The sequence below is a fragment of the Hemicordylus capensis genome, chromosome 1, assembly GCF_027244095.1.
Source record: "Hemicordylus capensis ecotype Gifberg chromosome 1, rHemCap1.1.pri, whole genome shotgun sequence".
Lineage (NCBI taxonomy): Eukaryota > Metazoa > Chordata > Lepidosauria > Squamata > Cordylidae > Hemicordylus > Hemicordylus capensis.
Window position 1 is genome coordinate 142,753,990 of NC_069657.1, and position 20,024 is coordinate 142,774,013.

The window sequence follows — 20,024 nt, forward strand, 5'->3', positions numbered from 1 at the left end:
ATGTTAGCAGTTCCATTTGTTATCAGTGAAGGAAGCTATCCTCTTCAAGCTATCCTCTAAATGAAGGATTCCCAGGTATTGCTACATTTAAATACTCCGCCTCTGGCGAGACTCGAACAACCTGCCACCAGCGCATCCCTTTCTCCGTCCCGTTCAGTGTCCCAGTACGTGCTCCACTGACCCATACTTCTCTGTGAGCGTGGCGTTGGATTTACTCCCTGGCAGGATTCAGGTGGATTTGCTGCTGTAAAGTATACTGGATTATACTTAGCCCTCAGAAAATGCATGAGTCTTTCATCCAGACTCATCAACTGAGTCCTCTCCTTATATTTTTGCAAAATGTGCCCGGGGTGGAAAACATGACAAAACCGGTCCCCAGGAAAGCATTGCTAATTTGTCTTTGTCTTGAACCAGTAGGAAGAGTGCAGAAGCAGCAGCAAGCAAGCCGCCTGCTGACTGTCACACATCACGGCACAATTCCCTTTTACCTCCCGTGTTGCGGATCCAAAAGCAAAGCAAGCAGGCATGTCGGCTGGGTTTGCGCTGCGGATCTCTACGCCTCGGTGTTGCTCAGGTGAAAACCAGCGTCCTCGGTCAATCTGCATTCCCAGAGTGAAGATGTCACCTTTCCGCGTAATAGATCTGTCTGTCTCCAAGCTGATCGCGACGCAGAGCTCTCTCTGGTGACAAAGACAGGACTTCCAGCCAGACGGCGAAATCGTAACGATGATGAGAAATGCTTTAGACGCCGTTGAGGTGGGCTTCAGTGAGTCACTTCTGACTGTTTTAGTGCCATAGTTGCGTCTCGGCATGTGTCCCTTCCTCTGAGCATACGCGAAGTGCTTGTCCTTTAATGCCAACAAATACCGGCACCTGGTTTGAGAGAGAGTAGGAACCAAGTCAAGGCAAGCACACGCCTTTGTAGAGGCAGCCGCAGGAACGATTAGATGGAACGGAAGAATCTTCGTTCACGTAGGGAGGTCGCTGGAAATACAGAACTGCTAGGAAGAAAGTCTTTTCCTTCGTTTGCTTTGCTCCTTTCTCTCTTGTTCTCCGCGAGGCTTTTGGGGGAAGGAAAAGAGGGAAAGGGTCCTCCTCAGGCCGTACCCTCTTAATCACCACCAGAATAATGAAGGTAAAGTTTCCCCTGGCTGGACAAAGTGAAGCGGGCAGGCAGAAGTCGCTAGGACAGATCTCTCTACGCGGGGGTTTCGACTTGCACTAAACGGATCGAGCTCATAATTAGACTCCTGTGTAGTGGGCGCATAGCATAAGACTTGAGATTAACCTCATTTGAAAGAGTTAAAAAAAGGCTTCAGTGCGCACCAGAATGGCCGAGTGGTTAAGGCGTTGGACTTAAGATCCAATAGACGTATGTCTGCGTGGGTTCGAACCCCACTTCTGGTAAGCAAGCTTTTTACGACTTTCAACACAGCACACCACTAATTTTAACCCCTTTTCTGCGTCTACTCCTTCCAGCTGCAGCTCCAGGAAATATGACGTTTGCCAAAAGTTCTTCCAGCAAACGTTTGAAACGCTCTCTTGTGCTATCGGTGAGGTTACAGGAACTGCCATTCTGTGGCAGAAGAGGGCGGGTAAGCGAAGGCTCTGTGGCGCAACGGATAGCGCATTGGACTTCTAGTAGTAGGATCAAGAGATTCAAAGGTTGTGGGTTCGAATCCCACCAGAGTCGTATATTTTGAGAAAATTCAGTCCATTACAACTCGTGTTCTACTTTCATGCAACTTGAAGAGAGGCAGCAAGTTCTTATCTCTGTGATGCTAAATTAGCCCAAATCAACGTTTTGCAGCTGCACAGGAAGGAGCGACCTCCGGAAGTTTTGCTCTTTTGAAGGAGTAAACATGAATGGCGGGTCTGTGGCGGTGAAAGAGCCGCATGGGGACTGTCTAGTCTCCTCCTGCGTGCCCACCACCAGTGCACGGAAAACTAGTCGTCTGATCTTCCCTTCGTGGGAAGAGGACCTGAGCTGTTCGCTTGATGTTTCTATAGGCTCTGCTAGAGCGTTAGATTCTATCAAAGACTTCTCCAGTGCTTATTGTTTCTGCTCCTACGAGGAAAGGCCGAAGAGTGGGATTCGAACTCGGTCGGGCGGATGCCTATTTGAAATAGCAGACCAACACTTTAGCCCTTTCGCTATTCAAAGTTACTCAATTCGCCGTTCAGGAAAACAGCGCTCTTCTTGGGTGGTATAACAGTAGAAAGATACATTTTCTGTTTCTCTCTGCTGGGGTCTTGCAAATTGGTGCTGCCTCACGTGGAAGGAGCGCAGGCGGACACCTGGGAGAGGCTCGAGTCAATTTATCCCAAGCAGGGCAGAATCTCCCTCCCTCCTCCCGCTCACTGGTGTGTGTGCACAGACTGCAGTCATCATAAGCAGTACCAGAAGTGAGTGCTTCCAAGGCAAGTAGTGCACCCCCCACTCCCCGCTTAGATGGACCCCTGCCCTGTAATAACTTGAAAGAAAGGTGGTTTTTCACAACATACTCCAGAATGTTTCTCTCTATCGTCATCCCTCTCCCTCTCTCTCTCTCTCCCTCTCTCTCTCTCTCCTGAAATCACATGCACACACACACACTAGTAGGTGAGGCCCACCTGTCATCCACCCAGCAAAGTGATTTTGTGTAGAATACATAACCACCCCTCACCCTAAACAAGGAGGCTGTTCATATGATGGGAGTAGGGGTGTGCACGGTCCAGAGTCCCCCCGGTCCGGCACGGGGGACTGTTACCTTAAGCGGGGTGGTGGTGGTAGTACTCCCCCCCCCCCCGGTCTTCCCCCTCCGGTGCTGGTCCTTTAAAAAATCTTCTTGGGGCGGCAGAGTTCCTCCCTGCCGCCCCTGCCCCCATCGTTGTTCCTTAAGGCTAAAAGAGACTAGAGCTAGCGGCATGCATGCGCCCTGCGCGGCGTGCGCGCTCGTCTCTGACGCTGCTGCATGTATGCGGCGCGCGTGCGGCAGCGTCAGAGACGAGCGTGCACACCACGCAGGGCGCATGCACGCCGCTAGCTCTAGTCTTTTTTAGCCTTAAGGAACAACGATGGGGGCAGGGGCGGCAGGGAGGAACTCTGCCGCCCCAAGAAGATTTTTAAAAGGACCAGCACCGGAGGGGGAAGAGCGGCGGGGCAGGGGTAAATACTACCACCCACCCACCCCGCTTAAAGTAACAGTCCCACGCCCATCCGAACCTCCGGACCGCCGGACTTCCGAACCGGTCCGGAGGGCTTTAACAGTGTGCCCGAACCGAACCATGCACACTACTAGATGGGAGAACATTGGACTAGCCTCCGCTAGCCCGATTTTCTCCCATCGTGTGAACCACCGGGCTCTGCTGCGAGCCCAGTGGTTCGTAAGCGGGTCACCCGCTAAAGTACCCCTCCCCTTAAACCAGGTTTGCAGAGCAAAATTGTGAGTTGCCACGGCTCGGCTCCATGCTGTGGCAACTCATGAGTATACCCCTGACCGGGAGACTGAAAAGTAGCCTCCTGGCTCGGGGGTCTCTCCAACATGCTCTGTGCGCTCACACAGGACATGCTGGAGCTACCAGGGGCCACCCGATCCTCCCAGGCCCCCGATCCTCCCGCCCCCCCACCTCCATAATGGAGCCAGCAGTCATGTGGGCGGTCGATCCGGCTGCCCAGGGCTGCCACCCTGCTTGTGTATGGGGAGAGCGGATCTTCTCACTGATCATGAGAAAAGCCTCAAGGTTAATGGAGTGAGTGCTCCATTAATCTTGTTTGTTTGATCGTGTGTCAGCCACAGCTGACACACTGGGGTGGGGGGGAGAGAGGAGGGGTAACCCCAAGAATGCACCACGCACTTGTGCGGTGCTTTCCTGGGGTTTGGGGGGCTGGGGCCCGCACAGGCACCCCAGCCCCCCCCCGGAGCTCCCGACGGAGTTGCAGCCAGGCATGGGTGCGCCCAACTGGAGCAGCCGCTCATCTGGGTGGCCGATTTGGCCGCCCAGCAACCAGCGACTGCTCGTGTACAGGGAGAGTGGGCTAAGCCTGCTCTCCCTGCACAAACACCGTCTGGCGCCTCACACCAATCGTGTGAAGCGCCTCACTGTTTTAAAACATTGTTTTAAATTTTAAATTATTTGTAAAGTTTTTTAAACATTTTTATTTTGTTCATATTTATTTTGTTTGTATTTTGTTCCCCTGCTAATTGGGCAATGAGGCACCTTTTAAATGTGCTGATTCTTTTTATTGAGCAGGGGGAGAGTAACTGGCCCTATCCACCCCCAGCACAGTCTCTCCAGTGACTGTTGCTGGTGTCTATCTTGTGTTTCTTTTTAGATTGTGAGCCTTTTGGGGACAGGGATCCATCTTATTTATTTATTATTTCTCTGTGTAAACCACTTTAAAAACTTGTTGAGAAGCACTATATAAATATTTGTTGTTGTTATTGTTGTATTGTTTTATTGTAAACTGCCCAGGGACTTAAGTTTTATGCGGTATACAAATATGTCAAATAAATTGTTTTTAAATTGTTAATTGTTATATTGTTTTTTAATTTGTTTTAGCTCTTTACTGTTTTAGTGGTGTGTTTTAATTGTAAACCACCCTGAGCCATTTTGGAAGGGCGGTATACAAATCAAATAAATAAATTAAACAAGTATATACTGGTATTAGTTGCATTTAAGGTAGAGTGGTAGGCCTCTTGTCATTCACAGACAGTCTCCCAACTTCAAACAGCAGCAGGGTCACAACCTTACAGGACCTGAACTCAGAGACCAGACTCAGTAACAATTTCAGATGCCAATACTATCCCTGTATCCACGCACACATACTATTATATAGCTTAGTAAAACCAGCCACATTATTAGGGGCTCATGGACCTCCGCAGCCTCCAATGTGATATATGCTATCACCTGCCAGTGATGTCCTATGTAGACAGCAGGAGGCCAAATGCAAAAAGGTCTCAATGCAAAAAAATTAAATGGACACTCATCTGACATAAAAAATAGCAACATTCAGAAACAAGTGGGAGAGGATTTCAATCTTCTAAGACACGTGAGTGTTTTTAATTTAGGAAAGGAATGTAAGGGGGAAACTTGGTAGATGTTTATATAATATTGTACAGTGTGGAGAAAGTATAGACAGACAGAACATTTTCTCCTTCTCCCTAGAATTCAGGGGTACCAAATAAAAGTGATTTGCAGGGAATTCAGGACAGATAGTTGAAAGTGCTTCTTCACTTAAAGGATAATTCATTTATGCAGCTTACTACCCCAATATGCAGTGATTGTCACTAGCTTGGATGGCTTTGAAAGGGAATTAGAAAAATTAATGGAGAGAGAGCTATTAATGCTACCGAGCCTCCTGTCTAACACCAGACAGGCAGAAAGGTATTTCGCTTGTGCATTTTTACCATTTTGCTTTGTTTGCCTGTGAACTGTCCTACTTTTTATATCTACTTAGATAAACTAGCTTTTGTCTGTATTAAACTTGATCTGGCTGGAAATGTGTTCTGTTCTGTCTCCCTATGTGCCTGCTCTGGCTACACGCTCTTTCTAGATTCTTGTCAGTCGGGTTTCAGGCCATGGCATAGCACAGAAACAGCATTGCTCGTTCTGGTTGATGACTTGTATCATGACCTCGATGAGGGTAGCGCCCCTTTCTTGGTCCTTTTAGATCTCTCAGTGGCTTTCGATACCATCGACCACAGTATCCTTCTGGAGCGCCTGTGCAGGTTGGATGTTGGGGGCACTGTTCTGCAGTGGTTCCGTTTCTTCCTTAGTGGGCACTTTCAGTTGGTGTGTCTTAGTGATGAGTGCTCTGCCCTGTGGCCACTCCTTTGTGGGGTGACTCAGGGCTCAGTTCTCACACCCATTCTTTTAAACATCTGCACGAAACCACCAGGGCAGGTCATCCGTCAGTTTGGGGTGAGATTCCATCAATATGCCGATGATACTCAGCTGTCTATTGTCACCCCAGGCCACTCTGGAGATGCCGAGTGTCTGAAGGCTGTCAGGGGCTGGGTGGGCCAAAACAAGCTCAGACTTAATCCCTCCAAGACCGAGTTGCTTTTGCTCACTCCTCGATCTGGCCAGTTGCCAAGTCTGAGTCTCTTCCTGGACGGGGTTGCGCTGCCCCTGAAGGAGGTGGTCCGTGACTTGGGGGTCCTCTTGGACTCACGGCTCCTGCTTAAGCAGCAGATGGAGGCCATGGCCAGAGGTGCCTTTGCTCAGCTTCGGCTGGTCCTATCTCGACCGGCAGACCCTGGCAATGGTAACACATGCCTTTGTCATCTCTCTTCTGGATTACTGTAATGTGCTCTACCTGGGGTTGCCTTTGAAGATGACCCGGAAGCTTCCGTTGGTCCAGAATGCGGCAGCCCGCCTGCTTATGGGTGCTAGGAGATAGGATCGTGTAAGACCTCTCTTGCAGTCGCTGCACTGATTACCAAACTCTTCAGGGCTTAGTGCCTGTTTACCTTCAGGACCGCCTCTCCCAGCCAGTCCTGTCCCATCCTGTGAGATCTTCTCAGGTTGCCCTCCTTTCAGTCCCTAGTCTCAGAGATGTCCATCGTATTTGGGCCCGTGGAAGGGCTTTCTCTGCTGCTGCCCACCCCCTTCACTTTGAAATTCTCTTCCCCCATCAGATTTGGTCTGCCTCCTCTCTTTCAGCTATTAAGACCTGATTGAAGACATTTCTTTTCTGGCAGGCATTTGCCCTTTAAATAAATATAAATATAAATATTATATATATATATATATATATATATATATATATATATATATATATATATATAATTTTTTTTTTCTAGGATTCTGATCAGAAAAATGGGGTTAAGGGAGCACTCGCTCCCTTAACCTCGTTTTCTAGGGTGACTAGTTAGGCGGGTTTGCCACCGTGATGCCACCAGGATTGACCCCATTCTGGCAGTTGACACAAACGTGCAAAACCAGGCTAGGCTCCGGTTTTGCACGTTCGTGTGAAGAGCCCCATAGTCACCCATTCAAATGCAAACCAGGGTAGACCCTGCTTAGCAAAAGGGAGAATTCATGCTTGCAACCACAAGACCTCTCCCACATGCCCCATGCCCACCCCAACCCCCTGGAAATTGAGAAGTCTATGCCCCTGCTGATCATCTTTCCTTTTTAAAAAAATTTTTTTTAAATGCTTTTATTAGTATTATAAATAAAAACAGAAAGGTTACATCTCTGAGAGTCCAACAAAACCATACATGTTTACATACAAGATCTTGTCCATCAAAAAAACATAAGAAGAATACAATAATATTAATTGTATCTAAAAGATCTAAGACTAGGCAATAGCCATCAATAAAGAATTTTGAATCCCTCAAGGAAAAATCCCCCCCCACCTCATACAATCAAGCAGTCATCATACAATCATCATACAATCAAGCAGTCTAAAGAGAAGAGAACCAACCCAGCCATAACATACAAAATATAAGTAATATAAATAATTCAAGCACAGAACCAAACATCCTCAGTGTTCTGCAGTATGGGCTCCCAGCCCAAACCCACAAGCTCAAAAATATTATTAAATATTAATGATTAGTTTCTGTATTCTATAGGAGAGAATATGAGTTTCCTCACTCCAATTTCATCCTTCATCTGTTTTAAAACCTATATAAATAAAGATGAGAAAACCTAAAATTTATTCAAAAGCTTTCATTTAATGAATTTAATGAATCTTATAATGTATATATTTAATAAAATATATTTTATTATGTATTGTTTTCCAATACTAAATAAAAAGGAGATTTCTAAAAAGTCATAGATCTTCTAATCTTTTCTGTCCCAGCTTCACTAAATAATAAATAAAAATGTTCCATACAAAATAATAAATGGTATATGTAGTCATTTAATAATCATATTTTTATATATTATATAATATATAATATTATATATTAAGCTGATGGACAGATAGAATCTAAAATTATCAAAAAGCATCCATGAATCTAGGAAAAAAACAAATATGAATTAAATAAATTTTAAAATCCTTGTTCTATTAAGACAAGGATTTTAAAGGCTTAAGATCATCTTAAGCAGGCTTAAGATCATCTTTCCTGATGGACCTATAAGACCAAAATGTCATTGTCAGGGCTAAGTGAGACATTCCAAAGTATTTGTCTTTCTAAAATGCACTGACAAACTGTGGCAAGACTTGAACCTATTCCCTACCATGGAGGATGGGGCAATCAATGGCTGCTAGCCATTAAATGGGGGAGGGAGATACTTCTAAACACCACCAAGCGGGAGAGGGCAGTTGTTGGGGATTTTCTCTGGTAGGAGAAACCCTTTTTCATTATAGCAGAGTGCACAGAGGCACAACACAGCGAAATTTAGTTAGGCATGCGTGTATGCTGAGAGTAAAGTAACTTGGAGCCATTTATAGTTTCAAATCAATATATATGATATTTATTAGAGAACTCCATTCTAGATAGGAAAGTGAGGAGTTGGGATTTCCAGTCTATCTATCTAGCTGGATGCAGATGGATTCTGCATCTCTGCACACATTATGCAGGGAGAGGAGCTTGCATGTTGCAAGGTAGAAGGAACAGGAAGAGAAGGGAGAAGAGAGGAAGGAAGCTGCTGGAAGGAAGTCCCTAAGATTAGCAATCTACATATCAAAGGGATAGTGTCAGAGAAGTAGAGAAGGGATGACCAGTGTCTTGACCCTCTAGCCCTCTGACTCACTAGTCTGTCCTCCACTGTCACTGAGACAAGAGACAGCGCAGAGTCCTTCACTTCCAACAGAAGTTGCCCTCTTTTCCCTGCTTGCACGTTTCTCAGATGCACCTGGTGGACCACTGCATGAAGCAGCAAGATGTTGGACTGGAAGGGCCTTTGGCCTGGTCCAGCAGGGTTTTTTCTATGCTCTTTTCCTCTCAGTAAGAAGCCAACACACTTTCCATAGTTACAAAAAGTAACAGCTCTTTCAGATTAGCCCCCGAGAGGAGTTATCTGCAGATGATATAACATTTATTTTGAGAAATTCCTTTAGTTGAAATAAAGACCTTGACTGGGACTCATAAACACAGCTTTGGATTTACCCAAGGAAACTAAGCTTATGAGATCACCCAGCTGTCTGTAACTGGGTCCCCCTATCAACTTTGCAATGCCTGGACTGATTTGGATCAAATTTGGTACAGTTGTAGTGACACACAGGGATACCTCAACAGCATAATTTGTGATTATGTCATCTACCCCAGTTCAAGCTGGTGGCTGTGTGAACATTTGAGATAGAAGTGGGCTCACTTGTGAATCTCCTAATCAATTTGGACCAAATGTAGTACAGTTGTAGGGACACCTTAATGACAGAGTTTGTGATGAAGTCATCCACTCCAATTCATGATGGCGGATGTATGAACATTTGAAGTGGAAGTGGCCTAACTTGTGAAGATGTTAATGATCAAGTAAGACTGTAGTGAAAGGAAAGTAGGCAGATTTGTTCTTACCAAAATTTATTGCTTTCAAACATATGGATAAACAAGAAGTTCTGGTAAGAACTAATCTACCTACTTTCCTTTCACATGAATACAAGGCACACATGCTCAGAGAAGAATCCAGAGTTAAAGCAGCCCCCAATCTACCCCTGAAAACATCACAGCACTGATGTTGTGGCTGGTGGGTCTGGAGATTCATGCAAATGCAAATAAGTATACATATGCAGTATAATTAAAAACAAAAAAGTGGGGGGAAAGGAGAAAGCTCTAGCTAGCTAACAAGCTAGCTAGTGACAAGAAATGGGCTGTGTGTGTGCCTCAGAAAAAAGGACTGCAGAGGTGATCCCAGGTGTGTTGGAGATGGACTTCCAGTGCATCGACCTTTTGCACGAACTGTCTTAATGACCACTAGGGGCATTGGGAGTAGAGACAGTGAGTAAGGGTCTCCCTATCTGTCCCTACTCTATGACCCCTGAACTGACTCTGCAGCACCTCCTGTACTGAGACTGAGTCACAATCTTTCCTTTCTGAGAGGAGATGGAAACATCTCTCTCTCTCCTTACCTATCCGTTATGTAGTCCTTTAGATTAGATATAGGTCTTTCCTATCTAAGTGTATTTAACCAATAAATATTTAGTGTTTAGCAATACAAGGATCTCCATGTGTTTTCTCTAAATAGCTGCAATAACTAAACCATCCTCTGCGACACACTCTGTAACTAGCGCGTTTGTGCTCATTCCTTAATGCTCTGCTGTTTTACCTATTGAGGGTAAAAATCGACAATCTCTAACAAGGTGTGGAATGGAGGGAGCATTCTGGGCAGAGCCAACACTCTCAAAGGCATCCTACCCCCCAGGTATGGACTGGGAGCCACACCTCCAACTCACGCTTAGTCTTCCACATGACTGCTCCGAACCTCCGCAATATTCTGCACTGCTGTTTTCAGGATTGTGTAAAAGTACAGCTTTTTAAAGACTGCTATTTCACGCATTGAAGGGCCAATCATCAGGGGAGGAAACTAGGAAGGGCCATTCTCCATCTGAATCCGCCCCTCCCCCCACGACTGTAACCATAATGAAGAAGCTATAAATCACCATTTGAAAAACTTTGATGCTAAGTGTTATGTGATGGCAACTCTGCAGAGTTTCTCAGGAGATAATCCTAAGTGTTACATTGTGTGTAGTGTGTAACTTCAATTGCATTCAATCCACTGTTTAAAGCTTGGCAATTGAATAGCTCTGATCTAATCCGATTCCATTTTTTGTCATCCTACCTTTTTTCATTGTTATATAAAACTAATATTCAGAGAAAGCCATGCCAAAAGCCAATCTTTATTAATTTTGCATTACAAAGTTGCTTTGATAGGAACAGAGTTTTTAATTGCTGCTTTGATTTTTATCATTGGATATTTTCACTAACAAATTATGGAGTTCTTGCGAAGAAAGGAGAAAAACATGGAAGGCAGAAGGCGAAGGGAACAAAATGGCTGTCTCTCAGGAAGGTCTCCAATGAAAGATATTTACTTATGAAGGGCATCAGAAGGAGAAGCATTGTAAATCTGGTCCTTTTATAAGAGAGTCAGATATTGGGAACTGTCATTACCCTTTCATTTTAGTATAGTTAAGATTTCTGCATGTTTGATCAAAAGTAAGTTTGAATGAGTACAAAGGGAACTTTGGGTCTTGATACAGCAGAGTCAGCAACTTATGGCACACAAAATGATTCTGAGTGGCACTTTCACTGCTAGTCCCATTAATGGCATTCAGCTCCAAGGGTGGTTTTCACAGGTTGCATGCTGGAAATTGGAGAGAGAGAGAGAGAGAGAGAGAGAGAGAGAACCCCTCACTGGGGCAGGGTCAGAATCAAAACATTATGTACTAGAGTGACTAAATGAAGACTTGGTATATACCACTTTTGAAAGGTTGTCAACTCCTGTGATACAGAATGTTTGCTGAAAATCAAGATGCTAAGAAAACAATTTGCCTTACTGGTTAGAAAAGGGCACTTGATGAAATGTCTCTAAGGGTTTGGGTTCAAGTTTTGCCTTTCCTAGCTATTCCTTGTATTACTTTAGGCAAAGTACCCTGTTTCATCCTCAAACCCTCTCTGCAAAATGGTAGCAGCAGAAGCTAACCATATAAAGTTGTTGTGAGGCCAAGCAGAAGAGGGTAAATGCTGTACTAACTTTCAGTACTAGTTACATTTTGAGATGGGGGAGGTTAAATTGTCACTCATCACAGTACTGCCTTTTTGAGGTATCCATAGTGGCTGCCTTTCATTTGTCCTTGTGATATGGAGTCCAGCCCTCGAGGAGTCTCCGCAGAGAAGCAAAGAAGCAAGGCAAGGTGGCTTGAAAAAGAAGAAACAACATTGCAGTGAAGCTTCTATCCACGGCAAAAACAAGACTTCTGCATAGTTAGTTTTCTCTTTCGCATCAGCAATCCCTGGATCGTGGTCAGCACCTGTTTTTTTTAGAGAAGAAAGGAGGAAGAAAACACAATGAACACGGAAAACATTTGAGCAAGGCTCCTAACCACTGCAACTCGGGGTGTGCACGAACCGCGGTTCGAGCACCATTTGGGAGCGGGCACTGAGAGCTTTAAGAAAGAGGAGGGCAGGTCCTTAATTACTCTCAGCCGGCCTATGCAGCTTTCTGCTGGAGTGGTGCGCAGCCTAAGTACCCCCACGTGGCCCCAGCACACACATGACATTGGCGCATATATGGGCACCACTGAATGGTCAGCATGATGCTGACCACACAAATGGTGCCTATGCATGTGTGGATGCCATTTGCGTGTTGGCACCATGTGGGGGTATGAGATGTGTGCCACCCCAGCAGGAAGCCACATGGGACAGCGGAGAGCAGGTAAGGACCTGAGCTTTCTTAAAGCTCTTGTTCCCTGCTCTCAAATCATGCTCGAACCTAACTGCAGTTTTGTGTGGCCTGATTCTATGCATAGTTGCCAGGGAGGAGGACTGGGGTGCCCTCATAATGAGGCTAGGTGAGCCAGTTGCTCCAAGTGGCAGAGGCAGTGTATTGGCTGCTTCCATGGACGTGCCTCCACCTCCAGCCACCTCCCCACAAGTGGACCTGTCATCTTCCTCCAAAGCACTTTTTCTTGCTGTGCTGCAGCTATCACCCCCAGGCTGTGGAAATGGTTCACTTGACCTGCAAGGGCTTGCAAAGGATGGAACAGACACTTCTGATCTGGCCATTGTGAGTCTTTGCAAGGGCATTATGGTAGAGGTGCTGCTGCTGGCATCTTCCTTCCTCCTTTGTGCTGTGCCCTTGCAGTGACTGGTCAGATCAGGAATTTTCCATCCAACTCTTGCAAAGCTCTCTCTGATCCTTGCAAAGCCATCTCAAAAAGTGCCATGAGGAGGTGGCTGGTGCAAGCAATCCTCCTTCCTCCCAAGGTGTCCTTGGAGAGCCTTGCAGGGCTTGGGTAAAGAGGTTCCCATCTAACATTTGCAAGGCCCTTAGGGAAGGGAAGTGGCCAACCGCTCCTACCTTGCATGGCACCTCGGAGGCATGGCAAGTCGGAGGCCTTTTCTCAGAGTGCAAATTATTACCCTGGCACAAAGGATATGGGGATCTTATGTGTTCATGCAACATTTGGGGTGGTCATTGAACCTGGAGCTCATATGTATTCAGCAAACTCATTAGAATGTTTCTTTTGTGCTGCTAAACCAAAGAGAGATAGTAGCCCCAGCTCAAAGGGTGTGAATCCAGTTCTCACCTGCTTCGCAGAGGATATTTGCAAACTGATGAGATCTTCTTTTGAATGCCATAGTCATTCCAGGTGACATGTCCTGAAACAGGCAGAGTGAAACCATCAGTCCAAGAGGAGCAGTCAGAAAGAGCGAAACGGAAACATGGTTGGAGGCACAAGCCTCTAGCAGAGCCGTTTTTAAACCTGTCTCAGTTCTAGCAACTCAAGTATCGGAGTACTCGTGGCTGATGTCAGAGCAGCCCAGGTGTTTGGACAACCTGAGTGCTGGCTGAGGGTACAAAGGAATTAAAGGCCCATAGCCAGTACCTGGTGAAAAAGATGGTTGTCACTACTGCCAGTGGCTGATTAACAGAGAGGCAAAGCTGGCACTTGCCTACAGCAGCAAAATCTGAGGAGCGGCAGATTTTGCCAATCCTCAAATTTTGTCTCCTCTCTTTGCAGCAAGGATGGGGTGGGGGGCAAAGGGGAAAGTCCCACCTTTTACCTTCTAAAGCAAGGCCGTTGCCTGGAGGGATGGGGGCGGCAAGAGCTCCTTCCACCTCCCCTCCCCTCCCCGCTCCTGAATGACTGCATGTCTGCCCATCTGCAGCCCATTTTTGGCCTTTCTCTGAACAGTCCCCCGCCCCTCCATCTGCAGCAGGGAGCGAGAATGCTTTATACACCCTACTAACTCTCAAGCAAGATGGCTATCCTTTGCCTTCTGCACAGGGACTGGCACATGCATTACACTACATTTCATAGCTGAGATCCTGACACAGACACTACATTTTCCCTCCTCGAGATACAATACGGTATGCTTGTGCAAGGGGATTTTCCCTTATTGCTTCCCTACAGGGCTTACCTCCAGTGCAGCTGCCCAAGAGCACTCCAAGCCACTTGGAGCTACTTAGAGCATTCTTAGATGCTGGGAAACAGCATCTCTGCCTTTAGCTATAACGCAATAGCTCTGCCCCATTGTTGGGGCATGCCCCTCTAGGGCAACAATTCCATTTGCAAAAATACTGAGAAAGGATTCAATGCCAGGTTCTTCTAAGGTTCCAAGCACTCTGTGTGGAGGAATGGAACTTTCACATGGGAAGAAGAGGAAGTTCCATAGGGAAATTTTGTGAGGGAAGTGTAAGAGAGGAATCCAATGGTGGATTTATTTATTTAAAATATTGATATCCCACCCTTCCAGTACATTACTGCTCAGGGTGGCTCACAACATCGATAAAACAGATACAACGTAAAATAAAAATAAAGTTAAACAAGTTAGGCCAAGCTAAAACCACATTTAAAATTACAAATTTTTAAAGTTTTGAATTAAAAGTTATTAATAGAAAACTAAAAACTGAGAATTTTAAATTCTGCTGGTTTAAAAGATAGGTTGAACTGAGTGTCATCAGCACATTGATGGCATTGCAGTTGACACCCACAGATGAACTCTCCCAGAGGTTTCATGTAGATGATGTTAAACAGCATGGGGGACAGAATAGATCCCCGTGGCACCCCATAAGCCAAAGACCAAGGGATGGAGCAAGCACCCCCCACCTCACCACCTTCAAGCACACCCCACCCCCCCACCTTCGACCCTCAAGGTAGGAGAGGAGCTACTGTATAACTGTGCCCCCATGTACCAACCCAGAGAGACGTCCCAGAAGAATACCATGGTCGATGGTAACGAAAGCCAATAAGAGGTCCAGGAGAATCAACAGAGTCACACTTCCTCTGTCTATCTCCCGGCATAGGTCATCCACCAGGGTGACCAAGGCAGTTTCTGTCCCATATCCAGGCTGGAAGCCAGATTGGAAAGGATCTAAGTAATGAGATTCATCCAGGAGTTCCTGCAGCTGAGACAGCACCACGCTCTGCAACAACCTGCCCAAGAAGTGGAGGTTAGAAACTGGTTGGAAGTTATTTAAATTATCTGGGTCCAATGAGGACCCAGATCTCTTTCACTCTCTTTCTCTTCTTCTCCCTATATTTGTTATGTTGCCAAATATTTGTGCTTAACATGCACACCAGTTACATTTGATCATATACACAGTTTCATTCTCACTTAAGTGAATATAATTCACCCTGAAAAGCCATGGAAGCCTGTCTTCATACTCTGGAAGAAATGAATAGTAAATAGATATGATAGTTCCTCACCGTATTGCAAATACCATGTTCCCAGGTAGTTTTCTCCTGGCTGCCCATCAGGTTGTTTAGGGATAAATGACTGATAATTAAATTCAGAACCATCTGTCCACATAAATCTTCCCTCCTAAGAAAAGAGTCACAAAGTTCATTACCAAACCTGGTTCAAAAAGGTTCACAGGAAGAAAAACATTCTAGATATTCCAGATAGTGGGAACAGAATCTTCTGCTTATACTGTATACTAGCTTGACCCACACAGAGCATCTGTGTGCTAGTACTTGATTGCTCCCCTCATCCCCTGCTACAACCCCCCTCACCTCAGAGATCTCTCCACCCTCACCTGAGCTGTACTCCCTGCTCCTCCTCCTCCTCCATCTGGTTGCTTCCATCCCACTTACCCCTCTTGGTCATTCTTCCATCTCTTTACTCCATCTCCTTCACCCCTCTTGGTCGCAGCTGCAGCATTTCTGGTGCCTATTGGCCAAGCTGCAGCCCTCTATCCCCAGCGACCTCCCCACCCTCACCCAAGCTCCACTCCTGCTCCTCCCCACAGGAGCAGCAACAGCAGCTTTCTCACTGCCACCACTGCCATGGCTGCTTGTTCTCCTCAGGCTGCTGACAGGCCCAGACCCCTCCCTTGCCTGCCTGCCTCCCTCTGCCAATGGCCTTCGCAAACAGGAGCAGTGGTTGATTGAGCCTTTCCTTGCTGCCAATAGGTGCCACCATGGCTGCTCGTTCCCCTTGCCCTTCCTTCTTTCTTTCTTCCTCTCCCTTCTTTTTCTCTCTCTCTCTTCTTTCTTCTCCCTTCTTTCTTCCCTTCCCTCCTCCTTCTTCTTCTTCTCTCCCCCCCTGCCCCGAGTTTCCTCTTCTAATTCACACAACAGAAGCCTCTTTCTCCTGAAGGGTCTCTTTCCTCCCTCATGACCCCTCTCTTTGCAGACCCCTGCCCACTATCCTTTAGATAGATTCCTCTCCTCTACAATCAAGAACATCTTCCGACCAGTAACAGTTGCATTCCAACTGACCTTAACCATCACAGGCTCCTCCTCCCTATCTGTATATGGAATCCCCACTGCCCAGTTACCACAGGCTCCTCCTCCCTATCTGCATATGGAATCCCCACTGCCCAATAACCATGGTGCTTCTGCTCACGAACTCTCATGAGAGCTGCCACACACAGGATTAGCCATGGGTATGCCTTAGAGAATTATATAGATAGATAGTCATTCATGCCTCCGGAGGAGGCACAAGGTGGGAGCAGTTACCCCCTCCTCCTGGATTGAGCCACTATTAATATTGGATACAACCTGTTGTGTTTTGATTTCTGTTTGCATACTGTGTGTATATATATATTCCTCCAGCCCTTGAAAAAGGCTTGCAGATAACATGACGAGGTGTAGGCAGTATAAAAATAAAGGCTATCAATAAACTTGCAATGCTGTTTCATTACAATGTTTTCCATAGCTTTACATGTCACCATTATGATACATTCAATCTGAATTCATTCCATCTGAATAGTTGGTTACAGTAATCGTAGTTATGTCTAAGAATAAATCTATAGAAGTATCTTACACTGAAGGTTTCCTGGTATTTCACTGAGAGATACAATTTAGGACTCAGTGGCAGCTCAAGATCTCTGTGCGCTGGAGGCAAGATGCCAAATGCTGCTCCCCCCACCCCATCCTTGTGCATACCCTCCTGCTACTTTCTCCTTTTTAAAAGCAGGGGGTGGGAGAGCATCCTGTCATCTCGCTGGCACGCCAATAATCTGCAGCCTTAGGACCTCTGCCTCATGGAAGGGCCACCCCTGCTAGGCCTATTCTGGACCATCTTGGGCCTCTTCCCAAGATAGCCTCTTTGGGGGCTTCCAGGAGCACCCCTACATCTGGGTTGGAACTACTGGCTTGTAGGTTCCATTTTGGACTCTCTGGACCAGGCCTGCTCAACTTCGGCCCTCCTGCAGATGTTGGCCTACAACTCCCATAATCCCTGGCTATTGGCCACTGTGGCTGGGGATTATGGGAGTTGTAGTCCAAAAACAGCTGGAGGGCCACAGTTGAGCAGGCCTGCTCTGGACTCTTGGGATCATGGGCTCACCATGAGCCAATTCACGAGGGAATGTCACTTGGCCAATACCATGGGGAAGGTAACTCTCTGTCAAGTATTACTCAGGACTGCAGGAGGACTATTCCTCTGCTTGCTTCCCTGATTGAAGCACAGGTGAGGAAGCCAGTTAATTAAGCATTATTCTTCTATCAAGAATGGCCAAAAACTCCCCTCTGTTTTGGCACATCGGTTTATCTTTGTGCTTATTGCCTTCGAAGCAATAGATAAGAGGTAACAGGCTGATCAATCCCTAACAAGAGTGTTAACGGTGACCTGAGGCTCTGGAGGTACACTTGTTAAAACATTCCAGCACCTATCAACGTCCCCTTGGCTGCATAAGATAAGCTCAGGCGCACCCATTCCCTCCATTCTGACCAGTTCTCCTCAAGCCTATCCACCTCATTGTGTTTCGAGAGCACAGTGGCACACCCAGCAATGTCTGGACACTATGTATTCTCTTGTCTATCATGGATATCGCCCTTTTCAGCAGAGAGGTGTGGTCAGCATTTGGCCCCCCAGGCAAGATGTGGCCTATTTCTGTCCTTGAGACTACCAAGCAATGTGTCTCTTCTCTGGATTCACATGTTGTGTGTTTGTGTGTTTGGGCATTAGCTATACCACCTTGCTGTGCCTGGACTCTCGTGTCCATCCCCCCTTTTGCCTCTCAGTCAGACCTTTCCTCCCAATCAGACTGTTTCTCTGGTCAGCCTTGAGTGGATTTAATTCGGATCTCAAGCCAAAATGCCTCTTCGAGAGTTTTTATTTTGTCCTATTGATTTATTAGTCTTCTTAGTTTTACTAGATAATATTGTGTTGCTTATTAATCAGAATCTCTCTTCTGTACCCCTAAACCCTATGATAAACCTGATTCTGTTTTGAACTTCAACTCTTCACCTCTCTGTCAGTCATTTCCAAGAATGAAGCTTTGCAGAAATTTATTCTGAAATGAGCTACTCACTTTAAGATTCTCTGGTATTCCACACAAGCCACAAAAGTCAGTCAGGGATGGTCTGCCAGTACTGCAGAGCAGAATCAATAACAGAGGGAGCTCATTTTGGAGCCTCCTCCATGGGATTTTGGTCAGGATCTTACACTGTAGTACTCACTTGCACACATCCATTGAAATAAGACCCACATATTCTGCAGTGTTAAAAAGGCAGAGTAGGAGCTGCACTTCACACAGACACTGATTCAGAGCTCTGCCAGAGGGGGAGTTATTTTTGGTAAAACACCCCCCCCCCCAAGTGTTGTGTGTGACCCTCGGGGACAGATTGTTTGAACATAAGAAAGCCCTGTTGGGTCCAACCAATGGCCCATCCTGTCCAGCAACCTGCCACATTGTGGTGTATCCAATGAAAGGGTGGGCTGTGTCCCTCCTGCCCCCCACGCATGATGTTGGTGTGATTGATGTCACCTGCAAAGGGGGCATGACCACGCACAAAGGGGACATGGCCTTGGGCCTGGAGAGCCATGAGAGCTCTCCCCAGCTCATTTCCAACTACCGTTTGCAGGCTGGCTGTGTTTATTTCCCTTCCTCTCCCTTCAGCGAGGGAAATGCAACCAGGAGGGCTGGGGTGCGCCCTCCGGCAACTGGGCTACATCCCCTTTATGAGTGCCATCGGAGGGCACCAGCGGCCCCTTTCATTGGCAGCCTGGGTTCTTTGAACCCTACCGCTCAATGGTGGCTCCACCCCTGCTGCCACACTTGCAGTGGCTAACCAGGTATATTTGGGAAACCTGCAAGAAGAGAAAAGAGGACAACCACATCCTCCCTTTGCTGTTCCCTAGCACCTGATGTTCAGGGACATGTCGCCCCCAGCCCCCACTGTGATAAAATTGTTAGTAGTCACTGATAACCCTATCCTCCACGAATTTCTCCAGTTCCCTTTTGAAACAGTCTAGATTGGTGGCCATCACCACATCTGGGAGCAAGAAATTCTGTAATTTGACTACATGTTGTGTAAAAGAGTACTTCCTTTTGTCTGTCTTGATTCTTCCAGCATCGAGCTTCAATTGATCACCTTGAGTTCTAATATTATGCAAGAGGGAAATAAACTTCTCTTTGCTCACCTGATACACACAGTGCATACTTTTATGCACGTCTAGCTTGTTCCTCCTTACCCACTTTCTTTATAAACTAAAAGGGCCCAACTGTTGTAGCCTTTCCTCATATGGGAAAGGCTCCAAAGTAAAATAGCACTTTTGGAGGGAGGGGAGGGCAGTGAAAATCATTTCCTCTCTGCTCTGTGCATGCTCAGCTGTAGGACAAGCCTTTGGCAAAGCTTTGCACTCTGTGAGGGCACTACTCTTACTCTTCTCTCCTAACACTGGGGGAAATGTGGGCTAGTGAGATTTATTTGTCAGTAGCTTGAAGGCAATCATCAGACTGTCTTGGTTAAAATCACAAGTCACATTTAATCGCACATCAACATTTTAGAATTCATCTTAAATTAAGATTGAACAGAAGGATCAAGCTTTGGGTTCCTGATGAGGTTTTGTTCGATTCCTGAGAGGCAGGCCAAGAGAAAGAAAGGACAAGTTGCCAGTTGTGTGCATTAGATCCCTCATGGATCCTTACCTGACTTCTTATTAACACTAAGCTCAATGCTGGTGGTTCTGAATGGTGAA

The 20,024-nt window shown here is 46.3% G+C and overlaps 1 protein-coding gene and 2 non-coding genes across 3 annotated transcripts in view; 2 read left to right on the forward strand and 1 right to left on the reverse strand.

Moving 5' to 3' along the window:
* Window positions 1-1,324: 1,324 nt before the first annotated feature.
* On the forward strand, window positions 1,325-1,407 carry TRNAL-UAA (transfer RNA leucine (anticodon UAA)). The gene has a single exon. It is a non-coding gene; the product is annotated as a tRNA-Leu (tRNA).
* A 197-nt stretch (window positions 1,408-1,604) lies between these two features.
* On the forward strand, window positions 1,605-1,693 carry TRNAR-UCU (transfer RNA arginine (anticodon UCU)). Its single transcript is given in 2 exon segments — window positions 1,605-1,641; window positions 1,658-1,693. It is a non-coding gene; the product is annotated as a tRNA-Arg (tRNA).
* Window positions 1,694-10,759: 9,066 nt separating this feature from the next.
* The window catches only part of LOC128325597 (lectin-like), a 34,099-nt gene continuing 24,834 nt past the window's right edge, over window positions 10,760-20,024 (reverse strand). Inside the window, exons 5-7 of the mRNA XM_053251220.1 lie at window positions 15,302-15,416; window positions 13,178-13,250; window positions 10,760-11,899 (exon numbers count right to left, since the gene is read on the reverse strand). Coding sequence (XP_053107195.1) covers window positions 11,893-11,899; window positions 13,178-13,250; window positions 15,302-15,416 — 195 coding nt within the window. The 3' untranslated portion in view covers window positions 10,760-11,892. The remainder of the gene's footprint in view (window positions 11,900-13,177; window positions 13,251-15,301; window positions 15,417-20,024) is intronic.